The sequence below is a fragment of the Astatotilapia calliptera genome, chromosome 16 (genome assembly GCF_900246225.1).
Source record: "Astatotilapia calliptera chromosome 16, fAstCal1.2, whole genome shotgun sequence".
NCBI lineage: Eukaryota > Metazoa > Chordata > Actinopteri > Cichliformes > Cichlidae > Astatotilapia > Astatotilapia calliptera.
In genome coordinates this window covers 20,678,991-20,700,229 of record NC_039317.1, presented here as the reverse complement: position 1 = coordinate 20,700,229, position 21,239 = coordinate 20,678,991, and the positions used below count along the sequence as shown (strand labels likewise).

General features: G+C 39.9%; 1 protein-coding gene across 1 annotated transcript; it reads right to left on the bottom strand.

Annotated features, from left to right (window-relative positions):
• Positions 1-4,115: 4,115 nt before the first annotated feature.
• On the bottom strand, positions 4,116-20,753 carry LOC113007392 (WD repeat, SAM and U-box domain-containing protein 1). Its single transcript, XM_075410353.1, is given in 13 exon segments — positions 4,116-4,389; positions 4,392-4,541; positions 4,676-4,810; positions 9,673-9,849; positions 12,894-12,923; positions 13,478-13,584; positions 13,781-13,864; positions 13,979-14,019; positions 14,188-14,221; positions 14,736-14,829; positions 16,222-16,308; positions 16,841-17,028; positions 18,130-20,753. Coding segments are annotated over 13 exon segments (1,560 nt in total). The 5' UTR covers positions 18,528-20,753; the 3' UTR covers positions 4,116-4,354.
• Positions 20,754-21,239: the final 486 nt, after the last annotated feature.

Below are 21,239 nucleotides of genomic sequence, written 5' to 3'. Positions count from 1 at the left end.
TTGCTCTGTTCACTTTTATCCTTTGGGCTGATTTGGTGAAGCATCGGTCATAAAGATCTACAGGAGTGTAAACATAACTCTACCATGTGGTCACAGTTGAAAGCAGTTCAGCAGATTAACATAGCTCAACTTGTCCTGGTTGCACTATACACGCCATTTTCCACATACATTAGCCAAAGAATTAAAAGCTACTAGAGCCAGTGAGACTATTTCCATAGAAGCTGAAGATTTTTCCTCTTCTGAATTTCTGCTGTATTTGCTTTAGAAGCTCCACACTTTATCAGCCTAATCAAAAACTGAAGCTGCACACGGGAAATAAGCCAGTGTACGGTGTTGAATGAGGACACTGAATTTAAAGATAAGGTATAGAAAACTGTTGCAAAACAGATTCTTCAGGACGGTAAGTTTCTTCTTCGTGCATTCTTTTATTGCAGCATGTAAGATTTTAGCAGTGCTCTAATTGGAAGCTATTGTACACAAATAGTAATTGAACATTCATATATTCCTTTCAAAGTATTTCTTTTTATATGTGGAGTAAATTTAGTGAAATATCTCTGAAATGCAATGTATTTACATGGAGCTAGGATTAGCTTAGCTTTACCTGTAATGTGTCAGTGTCCATCAAGTGTGTCATAGATGCGTGCGTAGGACTGGTGTATGTAATGTTAGAATAAAAAAAGAATTTTTAAAAGACAGGGTGGGAACCTAACTAGAAAACAATTGCCGGTTTCCCAGTGATGGTCTTAAATTGTGCCGATTGCAAGCAACTGGCAACCAGCCGGTGTTGTGAAAAGAATTGTTGCCAAAATGATTTCCAGGTTCTGTGTAATTTTTTAGTAATATCTTTACATGTTGTAATAGCTTCGTGAAGGGGAACAAAGTTACATAAAGATTAATCTGTTTTTTAAGTATACAACTGCCGGTTTTCCCACTTAAAATTTTTGAACTATGTAATATTTGCTGTGCTGTCGTTTGCAACAACTTACAAAATACATTTTTAATGTTAATGAGATTTTTTTTACTGCATAAATAAAGGTTATATAAAAGTCGCTGCCAAAAACTGATTGCGGCTTGTATCTTGCTACACGAATGTTGTTTGTGGCTCAAGATGACTTTATGTCATCCATAAGGGATGCATTTGACATATGTTTAACATATTATAGCCCAACAAGTTACTTATAGCACTTTAAATATGAGCAATCGCTTTTTGGCAAATACCGGAAATCGGTTTTTGGCAGACAATCACTTTTTGGCACAACACCGGTCGCTCAGAGATTGAGAGCGTTGCATGTAGGGCTGAACGATTATGGAAAATAATCTAATTGCGATTTTTTGCCCCAATATTGCGATTGCGATGCGATTATTTTTTTAAGGTCTTTGTCTTCTGTATTATTAAACAAAGACAAGCAATACATCATATAGTATGGCCAATACTATATTACATTAATTTTAAACTGTTCTTTCCTGGAAGACAGACCTCTGTTATGATGACATGAGGTGATGCATGAATTGATGACTGACATTTTTATTTAACTTCTTCAATCACAACAGTATATTTGAACATACACAATAGTTTATTTTTAGCTTACAAACATCTGAGGATAAAGTGCTGACAAGGAACCCTGGTGTAAACATTAAAATGAAAGTCAGTACAATGTGCAGATTGCAGAAATATACATTAAAAAAAATCAGTGGCTTTACCACACTCAGTTTTTCGACATCTGTGAACTACTAGACAGTCATTCAATTAAAAAATAATATTAAATAAATAAAACTAATAAATAAAAAATACACACATCTTACTGATCTCTGCAGTCAGTAACATTACACATAAAGTGCAAACATAATAGCAATTGTATAAACACACACACAAACCTTTAAAATTTAAAGGCGTGAAATTGGACGGTCTAGTTCTGATTAGCGTCACCGCTGTCTCGGTGGAGTTTAATAAACTCAGCCGTCTGCTTCTTGCTATCTAAAATATAACCAGACGCTGGCGTAATTCTCGACTGTTCACACTTCTGTTAATAAGTTTTGTTGACGTTTAAGGTCAGGCTCACCGCTGACAACAACGAGACCACCTGGTGAATAAAGTTATTTGATCCAATTTATAACTTAATCTCAGCCAAACCGCTTCTCCTCAACACCAAAAACACTGCAAAAAAGCCCAACAATAACATTTTAGGTTGTCTAAAGTGACTTATATATTACGTTACCCCGAGCCACGAACTCCCGGCTATTGAAAATTGATGTGCGGGAGTTGTGCCGTTCTCGGCCCGCATCAGTAACCCTCGAGCTCCCGGCTAGCTGTCGAGCTGGTGGGTAGCAGACGCCTCGGAAAACGTCGAAGCACTTTTGCAAATATGGGATATCTTGATAAACCGAGCAGATATTTGATGTTTACACAACTACTTTCTCGCCTGAAAATATGTTAAAAGTTTATTTTGTGACCCAGAAAGATTAGTATGAGTAATTTTAAAACTTAGTAGCGGCCGCCATTGTTGGAAACTGGAGTTTGGCTGGGCCGCGCTATGAATTCTGGGATATGGTAGTAATTTGGACAGCCTTCGGCGCGTCGCTGTGACGTAATCGGTCTACAAATGCGGCCTCAGGAGGATGCAGCCCATGAATTTGGACATGTCCAGAGTATAATCGCAGCCTTTGCGGTTAGAAAATTGCACTTGATCATGTCGCGATATTATCGCAAATGCGATATATCGTTCAGCCCTAGTTGCATGCTTAACTTGAGTGACCAAGGCGATCGCACAGGTTTCCTGGTGGAAGACCAATTATCTCCAAACAATTATGGTCTGACTCAGACTGATTGCAATCGCTTCAGACAGACTGGCAAAAGTTTGCAAATAACTGCAGTCTAATTTATAAACGCTGACAGATTGCCAACACTCAGTTGCTTGTAATCTGGTTATTTTCCTATGTAATAGCAAGGTGAGTGTCATTTTGCAGTAAATCACCATCCTGAAACAGCTAAGTCAATATTTGTGCAGGAATTCCTGTTTTAACTCAATTAGGTTCTGGTTGGACTCTGAATTTAAACCGTTCATATGAGTTTCTTGTCCATGTAGAGGGCAAAAGATTGATCATTTTTGCTGATGTATCACACTTGTGATCACTCTGATCACAAACCTATCGCACACAAATGCCAACTTGGTCCTACTACGTTGCAAACTGACAACAGGGTGTTACTAACTTTCGATGGCCGTTTTATCACCTTCTTGAAATCACTTTGAGGACATCAACTGACTGCAAGTGGGTGTAGACCTGGCTCCTGAATCCAAACAACCATTTCAAACTCAAAAGAGTTTAAGTTTGTTGCACACAATTGCAATACATTTTAGTCATGCCACGGCCTCCGGTGGCTGTTTTCCCTGTGGTGACCTAAGCTTGTAAAAGTACAGACATTCTGTACAGATAGTAGTGTTAAAAATAATATTTGATTACTGAGTACTTGCATGTAAGCTTTAAATTTCCAGTTTATCAGATACCACTGAGCAATCTTTACCTTTAAAAAGAAAATGTAGGGAGTAAATGTGAAAAGATGCCAGAAAAAGAACTAGTCAAGTAAAATACCGATACCTGAAAATTGGGCATTGCAACTATTGCATGTTTAAGATGCACCATCTTCACCACTGAAACCAAGAAGCTAAGTCTATGGTTGGTTAGTGGGGGGTGAGCTATTGGTTTACCCTCGTGGGAGTTTCATTATGACCCAACGATGATTTTTAAACAACAGCATTCAGTTTTACATGGCATCTTCCAGAATTACTGAGCTAGAATAAACCACTGCAAGCTGTTAGTAACAGAGTAAAGCTACAGTAGGTTTTAAAATGTCACACTATAGTACTTAGTAAGTAATTAATAACTGGAGTAAGATTATATAAAGGTTGCTGAATATTAGCCAAATAATGACCGATTTTTGATAATGCTAACTCAAGTCACAGTCAAAAACACGTGATGCCAGTTGCACAGATAAATGCAGTAAATCTAAAGTTCTAGCATCAGCCTCCATTAGCGATATGCTAATAGTCATGCCAGTCCAAATAAGGCTGTGAAAGCAAACCCATTTTATTCTTTTTATAAAAAAAAAAAAAAAAGGATTTTGAGTTGTACTTCACTTTATTTTTTTAAAGGCACATTAAAATTGCATAGTTACAGTGTTGCTTTAGAGATTCTCTCTTTAAATACAAGTATATTTGACAGTTATGTAAAATATAGCTAAAAATAATAGTTATTTACTGTATAAATATCAGTCAACTTCTCTGGGATCTCAGATTCTGATCACTTCGCCAGATGTGACTCTTGAATAGCACCCTGAACAAATTCATAATTACTTCAATCAGCTTTTGTTATCAGATGTTGAGCTACTCTGAGCTCCTGGTTCGACTTCCACCGCGTTATAGCCATCTTCAGAGACCTGTTGGGGGTGAGGAGTGTTGTCTGCAGAGGAAGGTTTGTCATGGGGCTGGTTTTATTCTTGCCTCTAATCCAGCTCTCAATAGATTCCCGCTCATAGGAATAGCCATCTGTGGAGCACACATACAGTGACATCCCAAATACACTGAGATAATACAAGTAAAAATCTTTATAGTGAAGCTGTCCCCATCTTTGGCTCAGTTTAAGACGCTAGGGACCAAGTGCTTTTAATTTGTAAACTAACCTGCAGCAATGACCGGATCCTTCATCAGCTCTCTGGTGATTGGGCACAGGAATTCATCTGGGGCTTCTGAACCATTCTGCTCTGCCTTCAGGGCCTCGATTCTCCTCAGGAGACGACCACGAAGGCCCACCGACTCTAAAAAACCAAAACGCCGTTCAGTGTCCTTTTTAGCCATGATGGTGATTTATATCGAGTACCGTGCACCTTTTGTTAATTTTCAAATGTAGTAAAAAGGCTGGTCTCAACATTTCATTTGGCATCATTTAAACCTCATTATCATTACCTTACAAAGACCAACCAAAGACTGTTGTATGTTAATGGTATTCAATAGCGATTTCAATGAATTTGGGTTGACGCAGCGAGGCAGCAGGCACTGAACAGACTGACTTTGTTCTCTCTCAGAACAAAAGGGAGGATAAATCTGAACTTGCACATGATCACTCTGTACTGAGACACAAAGAGCCAGACACCTCGCTGTGTCATGATGGCTGCTTAGCTAACGTCTCTCATTATCCTGCTCGGAAATTAAACTCCAACAGGTCCAAAAAGAGGAAACTCACTCTGCACACAGCTGCATGTCTCTGCCCACTGACAGCCCCCAGTGAATTTATCGTCAGCTGCAAATTTCACCACCAGCTAAAATGGAGTGATGACCTATAGAGCCGCACATGATTAGTGGTGTGTCGGCGTATAATGGCAGTGCCGTGGAGGTGTAGGTCTCATTCAGACAGAGAGAGCAGCTGCAGTGACATTTTCTTTCACAAGTCCTGAAGATTTGGTTCACATATGGTGACAGCCAAAACAAAAAGAGAGAAAAAGCTCATTTATTCCTTCCTATCGCTATAGGTGACTGCTAAATCATCGCATGCATCCAAAAAATTTTAAGCTGACGTCACAAAAAATACATTTTCAGGAAATTTTATGCAGCCTTTATGGTTTAACTAACACCAAATGTGGCCCCGAGAAAGTTGGGATAGGCTCCAGCGACCCTGAAAAGGATAGGCAGCAGAGAATGGATGGATAATTCATTTTTATATTTATGCTTAGTGTGAATTTTTAGGGACATTACAGTTTTAAGTAGCTGCAGACTACCACACTCTCTGCTAATCTGAGTAATTGCACCAGACCTCTCAGTCATGTTTGTGTTTCTTTAATCCAGTTGCTTTACAGACAATCCAAGAAGTGTAGCATTTTATTTGTATGTAATGTAGCACAAATTATAAATAATATTCATCTGTGTGATTTAAGTCTAGAGATGAACGTTACTAACTAAAACAAAAAAAAAAACAAACAAAAAAAAGTAACTCCAAAACCCATTGCTGCATTGGTTTTGTCCATCTTCGATATACAGTCTATAATAAAACTCACTTTCAAACAAGTTGGTGCACAGGGTGAAATGGAAATAAAACTGATTTTAGTGATATGCAAATCATATACACCTTGTATGGAAATTAACCAGTATGAAGACAACATACCAGACATGTTTGTTTCAGCAAATTTGGAGAATATTTTTTGTTGCCATCAATTCTGCACACTGGAATAAGGTTCTGTTTGGAAAGTAAGATTCTTTATTTATATACTGGCCTGAAATAAATAAAAAAAAAAAAAAAAAAAAAAAAAAAATATATATATATATATATATATATATATATATATATATATATATATATATATATATATATATATATATATATATATATATATATACACACACACACACACATACTTTTTTTATAACCTATGCAGAGTGTTCTCTTACTTAAGAAAAAAATTCAATGACTTGACCTTAGTGTCTTCACAGGGAGATACAGGCCTGGATGAGTGAATAAGAAATGTTTTCATGAGCTGTACTGAGGTTTATCATTGATGTGCCAAGGTCATGTAATACTGAGTTTGGATGGCAAAAATGCAAAGTTGCAAGGATTTTTGCAACTTTTATACAACTGTGGCTTAAAGTTGTTTCTAATGATTACACTTCTGGATAGTTTGTGTGTAGTTTGGTTTGCAAATAGCGGCGTGTGCAATAGTTGAAATTTAATTCATACTGATATACAGTATGCGCTCTAAATTTTTCTATCATACATCATGATGTACTGGTGAATATTTGATCCATTTATAGGATGCAATCAGCCTCCAACAAACTGGAGAGGTCTTCACAATCAGCTAATGCTCACAGGGGACCAGTCACTTCACTTACTGGGGAAATTAAATGTTGTGAGTTTGTCTTAATTTTGCACTCATTCACTGAGCAGGAAGCAGAGATGGAGGGAGGAAAGAATTCACGCTCACATTATACAGACTGACTCGCCTTTACCATTAAGTCTGTGCCTTGAAAACGCTGCATTTAAGTTGAAACGCAGATGAAGCAGGGAAGACGTGCTGTCGGAACAACAAGTAGTTCAGATCCTATTGGAAAAATTGCAGCGTCCAATCAAACGCCTTCTCACATTGAAACCCCCCGAACCAATCTGAGTCATCCAATAAACGACTCTTAGATGGAAAAACTACACTTAACAGGGTAATGCTTCATTTAAGATTTCCATAAGTTCCCACACATCTTTTTCGTGGAGACATAAGCCATTAGAACTATAGCGTCCACTTTACATTTAGATAGATAATTTGATGCAGGGCTACAATAAAAGTGCAGAATGAGGCTGTTTCCACAGAGATATGCCGAATTATATTGGAGGAACTTTTCCCCCCTCCCCTTACTCAAAGATTCATGAATATTTCATCGAGTAAAGTGCGCTGGAATCCAATTTGCTCTGTGTGTGTCTGCAGCATGTGTGAGCGACTGTTTGTCTATGCATGTGCACACATTTACACAAGCAGCATGGATGGAAAATGATAGTTGTTGGTTGTGCAGCACAAAAAGGCCACGAAATGTGGCAATCTGCCGTTTCCTCTGTCCTCATTCTGTGGTAATGATGAGAGCTGTCCTCCATACCAAACACATGGAAAAGACATAAGGCATGCTTTGCATTACTGAACAGCAAGCAGGGGGAAAGTTGGCTTTAACGCTTCTGCTACTGTCCAATTAAAGCAAACCCAACAACAGGCAAGAGGGTGCTTTTACTGTGATTAAGGGAGAGATTGTGATTCAGCTGATTACAATTGGCACAAAGTACTCGCAATTAGGCAAGAGGCAGGATTTCTGGGCGTTATGGCTCCAATGCAGCATGCAAACTGCAAATTTCCTTTAAAACTGTGTGTTTACAAAAAGAACTCCAGATAGGACTTTACTAAGCTGACATACATAGGAGGGAAAAGGGGTAACAGCCTGACTCTGTCTGGCTACCTATTCTAAAATATTTTAACCTTACAGTGTGTGAAGTATTTGTCCCCTTCCTGATTTCTTATTTTTTGCACATTTGTCACACTAACATGTTTAGATCATCAATCCAATTTCAATATTAGACTAAAATAACTTCAGTTAATACAAAATACTGTTGTTAAATGATGACATCTAAAACTTACTTGGTCCAAAATTGAAAAGTAATCACCCCCTAAACCTAATGAATTGTTGTGCAACACTTGGCAGCAAGAACTACAATCAAGTGTTTGAGATAACTGGCAGTCTTTCACATCGCTGTGGAGGAATCTTGGTCCACTTTTCCTTGCAGAACTGTTTTAATTCAACCACACGTGGAGGGTTTTTGAGCATGAACGGCTCATTTCAATTCAAGTCTAGACTTTAATTGGGCCAAAACCTTAATTTGGGGTTTTGTTTTGGGGGGTTTTCAGTTTGGATCATTGACCTACTGCACAATGCTTGACCTTCATAGCGTGGATATTCTCCTTCAGGATTTTCTGGTAGAATGCAGAACTCAAGGTTTTATCAATTACAGCAAGTCGTCCAGGCCCCAAAGTAGCAAAGCAGCCCTACACCATTGACTACCACCATCATGGTATGATATTCTTTTTACTAAATTCTGTGTTAGTATTACACGATGTGTAACTGGACTCAGACCTTCACCTTGAAACTCTCCCAAGGATCCTATTTTTCTTTTGAGTTGTCGATACATTGCTGGAGTAATTTTGGAAGGCTGGCCACTCCTGGGAAGGCTCGCTGCTGTTCCAAGTTTTCTCCATGTGTGGCTCTCACTGTGGTTCGCTGATAACACAAAGCCTTAGAAATGGTGCTGTAACCATTTCCAGACTGATAGATGTCAATGACTGTGTTTCTCATGTCTTCTAAAGTTTCTTTTGGTTGTGGCATGATGTGGCATGTTTTTTGTGGTGATTTCTTGATTCAACAGATCTGACAGTAATGAGATCGGTGGCTAGTGAACTGGGGCAGGGTGACAACTACTTTATCGCAAAAGGCCAGATAACTTTTTTTCTCTTAATAAATTGAAATCATTCACAAACTGCATTTTGTATTTACTCATTTGGGTTATCTTCAACTGATATTCAAATTTGTTTGATGATCTGAAACGTTTCAGTTTGACAAATATGCCAACAAAAAGAAATAAGAAAGGCACTGTAAATTTCATTTTTGAATTTGTGTGAATGTTTAATTGCTTCAGTGGAGATAATAATGCTGACATTTGCACATTATTTGCAGCTGTACTGTGATGTTGCTGCCTACATGAGTTGTGATTTCTTTTTTTCTGGCCACAGTTTGTATGGAGCCTTTCTGCACTGTGACCTTGGTCGAACCTGAGGGGACTAATCTTGTTGTCAGCAGGATTATCATTGTTCCCGAGGTAAAGGTCATCCAGCAGGGTACTGTCATCCCAGCGTGATTTGCGATTGTATAAGCAGACAGACATGCTGCTGCTTCACGCCCTTAAATCACATCACTATTTGGGAGGAGTTTTTGGAGGGGAAAAAATAAATCAGAGCATCAATAAAAGCAGCTTACATCATGCTTTCTAATTCAGTCTTGTTATGTGTTAGGATCAGGGAATAAATCCTCACAAAAGCACAGAATCCCAGTGTGTGTCAGTGAAGTGTACACTGATGTTAGTGGTTGCTTTAAATTCCATCCTCACCAATTCCAAGCTCAGCTGCTGTTTCCTTGTTCAGCTGGCTAAGCTCTGGTCCATCAATGTTGTTGGCTTTAAAGACACTGACGAGCTCCACTAGTCCCTCGTCACGCAGCCAAGTCTGCACATCGTCCTCTGACCAATCAGTGAGCAGCAACCCGGAGTGACCTGGCAACTTCCTTCCTGCAAAACACACAACAGGGAGCCAGGAAGTGCTCTGTGATTATTCCCCTAACTCCTGCAACAAAACATACCCGTTGTCAAACAAACAGATTCCATTCGCACTCCACAGTAAAAGGACATGTCCCCTCTGTGAGTGATAATTACTTTGATGCACACTCAAACATGCTGAGGACATTTACATTAATCTTATGCTAACCTTACACTGAGTTGTCATGGTGTAGTTCAGTGGAGACTTGCTTTTTCCCCAGTGTTGCTGAACAGTAGCCCCACATTATGAGTATTCCAAGCACACACACCTGACCTCCCACACAAGTATGTGATCTCCCAAAGGAAAGAAAATGAAACCCAGGGGTGTGTTATTTCAGGCTCCGCCAGCATGTAGCTCGTCAACCTTCGCGACACTATGTGGCCATCATTCATCATACAACGTGGCGACAAACTGGCCTGTTGTGTGTTGGCCCCATTAATGAAACCTCACAGCAGCTTCATAGTTCACATTGGCAGTCATTAACCAGGATTAAACCTGAAGACTTGAGGTGTGTAGCTCATTACTACCTTAACCATGTGTTAGGTTTTCCCCTCCACCTCTTGCTGTCTCTGCTACCCTAAAATAAAAAAAAATAAAAAATCTTCCACATAAAATTCTGCTCTTTAATGCCCACCTGAAAACATGTCTGTTGCTGGACTGCATTTGAATCCAATCAGGGTTATGTTTAACTAATCTAATCAAAATCTAGACATTAAAAAAACAATAACATAAGAACAGCTATGATAATGATAATAATGATAATAATAATAAATGATAAATAAATAAAAATAGTAAATTATTTAAGCTGTTTTCTGTCTGACTGTGGAAAAAAAAGAGGGCTTTCTCCTGGAAACTGAATGTTAAATCTGAGGTGATGCAAAACCTTCCATAGACCCTTTTCAAAGCTGAATTCTTGACTCGTCACAGTAGTGAAAGCACAGGTGGAATTAATGATAGCTGAGCTCCATTAAATTTCAAGTAACCCATGACGGTCAACCAGCGTGCACAAAAGCAGGAGCTCCTCTCTGCAGCCCTGGCAGCAGCACCTCGAGTCTCCAAGTCTAAGGAGCTGGTAACACTGTGTCAAAGCATGGCAGTTGACTGAAATAGCTCAGAATGCTGCGTTTGATTACTCAGACAGATTCACATATGAAGACTTCTTCATCATTTCCATTCTCTACATCTTATAGACTGGCGAGCTTCATTTCTTCTTGTCAACAAATCCCAACAATAAATCAGTCCTACATTAGCCTGCAAAACCATATCCTGAAGGCACGTTTTTCTGCAAAAGACTCTCATTGTTACTGAAAAAAAAAAAACCCCAAACTATCTACACTTGGTGACACATTTCTTCGCTTCAAAAAACCTATTGGTTTATTTTCAGGTCAGTTCTCCAAAGCAGCGGTCCCCAACCCCCGGGCCATGGACCGGTACCGGTCCGTGAGTCGTTTGGTACCAGGCCGCGAGAGTTGAGGCTCGGGTGTGAAATGTATGGTTTTCAGGGTTTTGTTTTTTTTTTTCAGGGTTTTTAGCGTTATTTTGTTATCGTTTTTTATCGTTAACTCTGTTTTCCTGGGTCTTTTCACGTGTGTTATGAATGAATCTTCTTTTTTTTGGTACCAGTACTAGTTTTATTTTGTTGTATTTATCCGCGACACTTTAAAGGCCGGTCCGTGAAAATATTGTCGAGCATAAACCGGTCCGTGGCGCAAAAAAGGTTGGGGACCGCTGCTCTAAAGACCTTCCTGTTCATTCATTCATAATGCTCATTAACCAAGAGATGAGGCAAACACAGACTAATTACTCTAGGAGCAAGTTTTCATTTATGACCACTACTATAGTTTTAGAGAGTATTCAACATCATACACTTCACTCCAGGCCACTATAGTCAAAACAACACTTCTTTAGTTTTAACATTATGGCTCTGTTTTTGAAAATGATTGTGGGGAAAAAAAAAAACACTAGGAAAACTAAGCTGAGCCCAGCTGCAGTGAGAGCAACACAACAGAGCAGGCATCAGTGATAACAATGAAAAGGTCAGAAAGAAAAGAAAAGGTGAAGGTGGGTTGCAAAGCAGCTTGCAGCTGCACAGAAACAGTGGTTATGTTAAACCACCTTAATAAGCATACCATATATGAATACATACAAAAGGTATAAGGTGAACTATCAGGTGATTTGGGCTAATAAAGTAATCCGGTAATCTGGAGGGATCGCACGATCATTTTATGATCAACTGCTACATAATCAACTAAAATCACATGTCCAGATATTCATGCTTCGCTTATTTTATTGTTTAATTTAATCTTTCATTTTTTTATAATGTTGTCTAAACCTCAGCCTGCAGTGGCTCTGTGTCTACATGATTAGAATAGAATAGAATAGAATAGAATAGAATAATCCTTTAATTGTCCCACAAGGGGAAATTTGGCTCTTTCTTGGTTCTGGGCTGCATTTCAGCCTGTGTTGTTGGAGATCTTGTGAAAATCGATGGATTTTCGATGGAATTATGAACAAAAACAAAAGAACGATCAGATTCTGATTCACCATGCAATACTATCTGGGAAGTGTGATTGAAAACGGATTCATTTTTGGCATGACAATGGTCCCAAACACACCGCCAATGCAGTAAAAGCATACCTAGATATAAAAAACACACACAATGGGACACTACCAGTCAGAACAAAAGGCAGCCAGCATCCAGAGAACTTTGAAAGTCCTTTGCATATGTTTAATAATTCTAAGTTTGGGTTTACTAGCAAAATATGGAAAAATGAGGGTCGGCTCGAGACTTTTGTACAGTGCTGCACAATAAACGACAAACAAAAAACCATCACAAGTAAAAACAAAACAGTAGATCCACAAATTGAATTATCCAAGCAGCTGTACTAGATGCTGAGACCTGGACCAGCCATAAAGAATGTGAAGAATTAAAATAAATCAGCACTGGTTTAAGCTGAAAGAGTAGCTGAATAACTGAAGATTTCTAAGGGCAAAACAGTGTGATGCATTTATTTACCTTGGCACTGTGTCTCCTTTGATTCAGCTGCTGCCGAAAAACATAAAAGGGAATAGGTTCAATGTGTGAAACGAGAGAAAGAAACAAGATTAAAGGGGAGATAGAGAGAGGCATAAAAAAAGGCAGATCTTCATAGAGATGGAATTTACTTTGTCAACATCAGCCTGACTAATGGCAGATAGGGAAGCTGCAATGATGAAGCTTCAAGGCTTCCAGATGTCTAACGATTGCACCTTTTCATTTAGTATTCCAAATATTTTCTTTCATGTTGTGGTATAACCTTTTTTTTGGTTTTAAGCAGTGTTTGCCTCCATAGGAACAGCCTTCCAAGGCTCAGTGGTACTTTGCCCTGCTGCACTAATAAACATCAATCACAATTCCTCCTCTAGACACTGCAGCCAGACAGGAGTACACATGTAATAGGAGCTTCTCTGGCTGGACAACTCCCAAAACACTCTTTTGGGAATCTTTGGCGCTGCAAATGGCTTCTGGGCTTTGTACCACTGCTAACATTTTGTTTTAAAAAGAGGAGTGATTGTGCATTTGCTGGTGCCAACTTAAACAATCCTCTGCTGAGTATTTACCAGTGCTGTCATCCTCATCTCCAATTCTCCACACGTTTACCGATCTGTCCATAGAGCCCGTTGCAATCCAGGGAAAGGTGGGAGATAGCGCAACGGTGGTTACATACCTGCAGGAAGGAGCAAGAGGAACGGGAATGTGAAAGGTGTGTGTAATTGACTGAAACTGGCACAGGAAGAGAGCGGCCTTAAAAATCTGGTTCCCTCGACACTTACGAAAGGAAAAAAACCCCCAAAAAACTAGCCTTAGATCGTGCAGCATCTTAAACTCTTTCAAGGACATCAAAGCGGTGTGCTGCTTCTTACCTGTGGTGCCACATCAATGACGGTGCAAAAGCAGTGCCGGGGAATATACTTTTGCACCACTGCACCCGGTGCTTCTGGGAAAAGCTAATCAAGCAAAAATCACACTTTTTGATCTGAAACACCAGGACTCCTATTCTGCTGTTTGTCTAATAGCTGCAGAGATTGCATTGCGGTGGGAGGTCAGGCCGGGTCATTTACCTGTCATGTTGTTTCAAAGTTTGGAGCACGGTTCCCAGGCTCTGTACACAAAGTCCAAACACACGAAACGGGAATGTTTGACATCTGTGTTTATGGACGCTGTGATTTATTGTTTAGAAGTCCTCGACCACAGTTAACTATAGCAGCAAACAACAACAAACCTCCCCCCCAACCCCATATTATGGGTGGCGTGTTTGCGCTTTACTTACCGCATCATATACTGCGACACTTTTATCCACGGAGCTGTTGAATATTTAGAGTAAACAAAGTCAACTTCATTTGCGGCGTGCATATGCGTGCATTCACATTGTAGAATAATGAGCAGAAAAAAGGGATTCTTTTCTAAAATAAACACACACACACACACACACGAAAACCCACCACGCAGAGCACAGATTAACCTTCAGCGTGTTTGAATTTCAGCCAGGGACAACAGAAGGACCGAGCAGAAGCTATATGATAACAAAATGCACTCCTCCTGTGGTCGACTGAGAGAACAGCACGATCAGTGCTCACCATGGCACGGCCGTTTAAAGCGCAGAAAAAAAATGCAGACAGAAAAAAATGAATTTGAATATGAATTGTATCAAATTATGATAGGAACTAATAACACAAATAGAATATTAAACGTGACCTGAAAGGTACAAATATCAATAATTAGTTGCTGAAGCAGGGGGAATTATGGGATGAAAACACTGGAGGAAGTGATTTTCATGTGTGTGTATGTTTGTGACAGAGAGTGTGATTAGCGTCTTACCCCGAGACAACCCATTCTCCATCAGAGGAGAAGGCACAAGACAGAACTGGGGCCGTCTGGCTGGTGAGAGTCTGAAGCAGCTTCATGGTACAGGCTGGGGTTCAACACACACAAGCAAGATGAGACCAAAGTTAAATTGTGTCTGTATTCGATCTCAGCAGTTGACTGAAGTCCAGAAAAAGAAGTAGAGGTAGATGACTTTTTTCCCCCTTGTAGCTGTGCCCCCTGCTGACAACTACTTGGAAACAAATGATTTTTATTTTTGCCAATAAACTCACATCGACTGCATTAATTCTTCATGCTAAAACCAACTGATCTGCAGCAGCATTTATATAATCATCCTGCGAATACACATGCATTAAGTCAAACCTTCTCCCCTTTTTCTCTTCAGCAATAAAACATAAACACACCATTTTCTCTGGGAGGTTAATGTGTTATTTCCAGGCATATTCCTGATTGATGTGAAACACCACAGTGGAGTAGAAAACCGTAACGCCTGATTAAACCCGACAAATTAACTATACAAGTGAGACCAAAATAAACTAAACAAATGTGACGTGTGGATTGGAGATGTCAGCAAGTGTTGATAGGTGACTTGAAGGGAATGCTTCAGATCTGACAGCATTAAAGGCTCGACCCATGGAGCTAATATGCAAAGCTGGAATTAGAGATTTTTCCGTGAACACATGGGGCTTGTACACACTCACACAAAAACAAAAGCGGGGACTAGAAAAAATTTTCCATTTCGACAGCAATCTCAGCTTTGAAATGCGCCCCTTGCTTCCCTAAATCACGTACACTTGAGTCTCTTTTTCATAAAATAGTGGAAGAGAGGTTCGAGCGCACAGTCCTCATGCCAAGACAAGATAAGTGCACATTTCAAAAAAGGCCGAGCTCAACCTCCTTCACATCTGAGGACAAAAAAAATAAAAAAAATCTAAAGCATAATGAAATGAGGACAGACATTGTCTGGTGTCCCTCGGAGATAAAGGAAAAAAAAAATCTCCACGGACTTGGGTCACCACATGGGACACATCAAATCCTCCCAAGAAATGGCTGTTACCATAGCAACACATATTGGAACCTAACAACATGGTGTGTTCACATACATAACGAAAAATACAGTCTGTAGCCGGGGTACGTACGTGTGAACATACACAAATGTTCCTCCTCTGCTGCTGCTTGTACAAGATGTAAATGTCATCATGGATACATGCAACTGATTTCCTTCCAACTCTTTCTCACACACTCACACACACACACCTCTGCTGCTGCTGCTGTATTTCAGCAGAATGTCTTAAAGTGATCCATTATTAATGAGTCAGTCTGCAGCTGATTTACTCCACACACTAATAAAATTCTTCTATTCTGCAGAGAGGTTTCAAGGTTGAAGCAGTCAGCACACTCTCCCTCCCTGTCTCTCCCGCTCGGCAATCGAGTGAGGGAGCACTCAGGTGGGGAAGCTGGGGCAGAGGGGTCGGCCTACCTGCTCCTTCACGCTGGGAAACAATCCATATTTTCAGCTGGCTGTCCTGTCCGCAGGAGGCCAGTCGAAACTCCACACAGCAGCCATCTGCAGAGCCAAAGAAGCCACATCCCCTTTTTGTTAAGATTCATGCTTGAATGCGTCTGAAAGCAGAGGGCGGCAAATATCATCTGACGGCCTGCTTTTTAGCTGCAACCCATTCATTACAGCACATACAGCAGTAACACTAACATAACAAGTGTCTTTATTGGAGCCAGGTACTTTGCTTCTAGGATTACATGCAAGTTGCTTTTAAACTGAAAATTGTGCAAGATGAACCTAATGCAAAAGGAACTAAGGAAGGAGAGCAAAAGCAATGAAATTGCAAAAGAGTTTTGATGAGGGAAAAAGCCCCACAGAAAATGAGGTGAGTAACTGAGATGGTCAACTTTTATTTTGAACAGGAATCTGTAGTTCTAAAGATTTGACTCAATTTACCAGCACCATTTAGATGAAAAATGTGAGAAGATAGATAGAAATCCCATTTACCCTGACGTAAAACCAATAAACGCAGCTGATGTCTCATATTTTAATTTCAGATGAATTTCTACAGCAGTAGTAACAAATGAAGAGAACTTACTAACGATGAACTGGGCTGCAAAGCAGCAACAGGTGACTCCCAGGTCGTGAGCGTCCTTCTCAGCGTGCAGAAGGCTGGTGTAAGCATCCCAGAGTTTGAGGTCTCCACGGGTGCAGCCGGTCACAAACATCTGGGCACATGGAGAGAAGCAGCAAGCCACGACGCTGGCCTCGCTTACGGTGGCACATCTGCGAGGGGGGGGGGGAGGGGGATGTTGGCACCAACTTGAGTGTGACTCGCTTTAGACTTCAAGGTTTATCAGGAAGTGTGTAAAATTCGAAGGAGGGAAATTTAATTTGTTTAGGCTGTGGAGTCCTGCACTGAGTTTAATGATTTAAACCACCTGTGGGTATTAATCAGAGACACACAGCAGGCCTAGGGGTGCTCAGAAAAGCTGTTCCAGAGCACAAAAGTGAAAAATCAGAGGATTAAAACACAAAATAATCCTGATAAAATGCTTTTTTAATTGGCTTATTTAATCAGAATTACTGAGTTGGCTGCTTCCGTGTTTGTCTAGCTGGTTCCTCTGTGATTTTGTTCCATCTGTCTGTGATGACAGAGCTGTAACTTGAAGACGAACCTGCAATAACTTTAAGACAATTACTCCAGTCTGTTGAAGATTAACAAAGCAAGTTTCGAAACTTTATTAGAGCTCAGTTACTTAAAGATCATGTAGAAAGATGTTTTATGTATTAAGAGATCCTTTCCTTTATGTCAAGATCATTTTTTTAGTTTATTTTCTATTCCCTTCTCACCGTTTTGATTTGTGTGTCTAATAGAAAATTCATGTTACATTTTGTGCAACATGAAGTAAGAGAATCTGAAAATACACTGATGTGTGCGATGACTCCATCTGCTGATAATGGCTGAGAGAGGTTTCTAAAGGTGGAAAGAGTGATTCAGACTTTCCCAGTTCAATTATTAACCTCCAGTCTCAACTTGTACAACTGTTATGTCAAGACCGCACACAGAAGGGTTAAGAAAGCACTCCATGTTCAGATAGCTGACATTTATCAGTAAGCAAATATTTTATTGACTCCGTTATTGGTTTTGAACAAAATACTGAAAAACATTTTTCACGTGTGAATTTGTAGTTTGTTTTTTGTTCCAGTCACGTGGACAAAAAACTATTTGGAAACAGAGAAAAATGACCTCGGATTGGATAAGAGTCTGACTAGTTAGCTCTTATATTAATATTAACTAAGGCATATTTTGACATTCATATTTGGAGAAGATTACATTAATTATACTAAAATTGTCACTGTGACCCTGTGTGATGCTTATTGTACCTGCGTAGCGTTTTGGAGCGGAAGTCCCAGAGGGCCGCGGTGCCATCGCAGGCTCCTGCCAGCAGGAGAGAGGAGTCTGGCGCCAGTGCGCAAACTCTGAGAGGACTGCGGCCTGGGTGCTCGAGCGTAGCCTTCACCTCACCTGTTTCGGCGCTCCACACGATGACAGAGCCGTCTGTGGAGCAGCTGAGCAGGAAGCTGCCGCAGGAGCTGAAGCAGCAGCAGTGGACCCCGTAGCCGTGACCCCTGAGAGGAGAAAAGGGAAGCTCCGAGAAGTCGGCCGTGGTATAAACACGGAGCGTTTTATCACCGGAGGAGGTCGCCAGGAGGGATGGAGAGAAGGCACAGCAGGTGACCTCATCTGTATGATGTCGGAGAGTGCAAATTAAAGACACCATTTTGTGACAGATGTGCTGTTGGCTTGGAAGAGGTTGGCTCACAAGGTGGCGCAAAATACTCAGATATTCCTGCACGAAACCAGCTGATTTCGCCTCTTCTCCCTGCTGTCCTACCCGCTTCGCCCAAAGAGAGCAAAGTCACAAAGCTGTCACCACAACCTGTTGCTCCTTATGGCTCAGCAACTGCTTCTCGACTTCCTCTTTCTACTCGGCTGTAAATCTGTGTCTCTCGCTGTTATCGGTCATGTGATACGGAGTTACACAATGTTTACAGTCAAGTGTTTTCATTTTGTATAATTTAATTGACTATAACCTGAGATTTTATATACATGCATATAAATAACATTTGCATATAATATGTATGCAGTGAGGCAAGTTAGAATTTTTTTTGAGTACCTCTAATAGTAAAATAAATGAACATGTAAACACTAGTATTTGGATGCATCCAAATCCTTTTACATATAATTTAAGCACTTTTCCTCTGCCCTGTAGTGCTGTTTATCTATCATATGACTGAAAGACTCCATACTTGACTCATATATATAATTTTTTTTTTTTTAAACATATACACATTTATGTATGTTTACATATCTCCTGTCCTCTGTTGCCACATAAACGAGTGTAGAGAGATCTTCTTTGTCCTAGACTACAAATAGTGCATTGTGGTGCTCAAAGTGGACAGAAAAAAAATCCTACAGTTTCCTTCTGGAAATGACCACATCACCTACATAAATCTGCAAACACTGGGAGGATTTTCTTCCTACCAAGTGACACTTGCCAAACAGTATGACTCTAAAGAGATAGTCCTCCCAAGACACTGGACTCATGCTGGTGACAGCCAGGTAATACAAACTGCAGGTATATAGATAGCCTTCTCAGTGATCGATTGAAGCCTTGTCTTATCTGTTTTTTTGATCAGTGGAGAGGAAGTAAAGCTGAACATATTAAGTTTATTCTCTTTTTTGTGAAAAAGGAGCAGGTCTCAATACGTGTTAAACTTCCACCTACTCCTGTTTGGGTAGAGTTTGTACATAATATGTAGCATTTAAGATGATTTCATGTTGTTTCTTACACACTGTACATTGAGTGTAAGCATTTTCACAAAAGACACTTAGATTTTCCTTTGTTTTCTTGATATGAAAGCATCCAGCTATGCATACTATACACAGAGGAAACCAGCTGCGGATTAACTACCTACAGGTTTAACAGATTTTTGGGGGTTTCTTTTGTGTTTTTAAGCGAGTAATAAGGTCATGACTTCAGACTGCATTATATAAAATGACATCACTGCACTGTAAACATTGTCCACCTCATCATCACATGACTGATAACAACAGCGAGCGATACAGAGATTTATAACTATGTAGAATGGGGTCACTTATGTAACAAGTTTTGCTGGTTTAATAACAATGGGGAAATATTTAGCCATTTTAACACCAAAAATATCGACTGACTTTCATATTTGTAACAAAAATTACAACAAATATCTTGTCATTAACACATTTCATTGTAACTTTGGACATCAGGTATTAGGCTCAATGACTCTACAGCACTAAATCTGGCTTATCTACCCCATCCACCTGTAATCATTTTTTAAAAATTTAAATTATAACTATATTTTTTTTCCTCCCATTCTCTATAATATAAATATACAGCTGAGGTCATAAATTACCCCACAGTCACTTGAACATAAAGTTCCAGGTACATATAGAAAAGAACACTCTTTATTTGCCTGTACCTCTTGTTTCCTGCTCTGTCAAAGATATGATAATCCTCAATTCATATTTATCTGCCTCTATGACATTCAATGTGGCTCCACAGTCTTCTGTGTGTTCTTTCAATCAGGAAAGCGGTCAATACCCTCACAGCAGGAAGCAACAGAGCTGAACAGCTGGAGGAGGGAAGGAAAGCAGCGAGGGAAAATGAAGTATTAAGCCATCTGTGATACGAGAGCTCATCAGTGAGGAGGATGCCAGCAGCAACAGCGCGCCAAACAAACGTACCAAGGAGGTCAAAAAGAGGAAAGGAGACGACAGCCTACCCAGCTCCCAGACAAAGTTTGACAGCCCCATCTACTGTGCAAAAAAAGCCAAAACCCACAAAGATGACAAAAAATGTGCTGGCAATATGCCGGTACAGACGTGTGTGTATTTAGTGCATGCATATGAATTTTTATTATAGCTTTAGCAAACTGATGAAAACAAACAATTAAAATATGAGATATTAATAAAAGAAAAATGTACCTAAGAAAAATATTAACAGCAGCAGCGAGGGCTTAGTGTTGCTATTTTGAAAAACCGGTTTATTTAATCCATCCACACCAGTGTTCAAAAAATAATATTCCTACAAAAGTCACTACTCATTACACAATTTTCATAATAAAATGCAGTTACTTCAAGTCTTCTGACTTCAGCTGTCTTGAGATGCCTCCAGCGGTCCGTGACACTGACTCCCCGATGGATTAAAGCTCCAATGCAGGTTTCACGTCAGTCCACGGGATGTCTGACAAGGCTCTGTTTGAAGGAAACGCTTGGAGATGAAACACTATGCACCACATTTAAGAGGAGGAAAGCTCCTATTACAGCTCCTGCAAATGTTTCCTACGATATACTGTGCAGGACACATACAGTACACACACTGCATATAGAAAAAGAAAAACATCCTCCTCAGAGTCAGGCACTACAATTCTGAGGAGTGCTTTGAGTGGATATT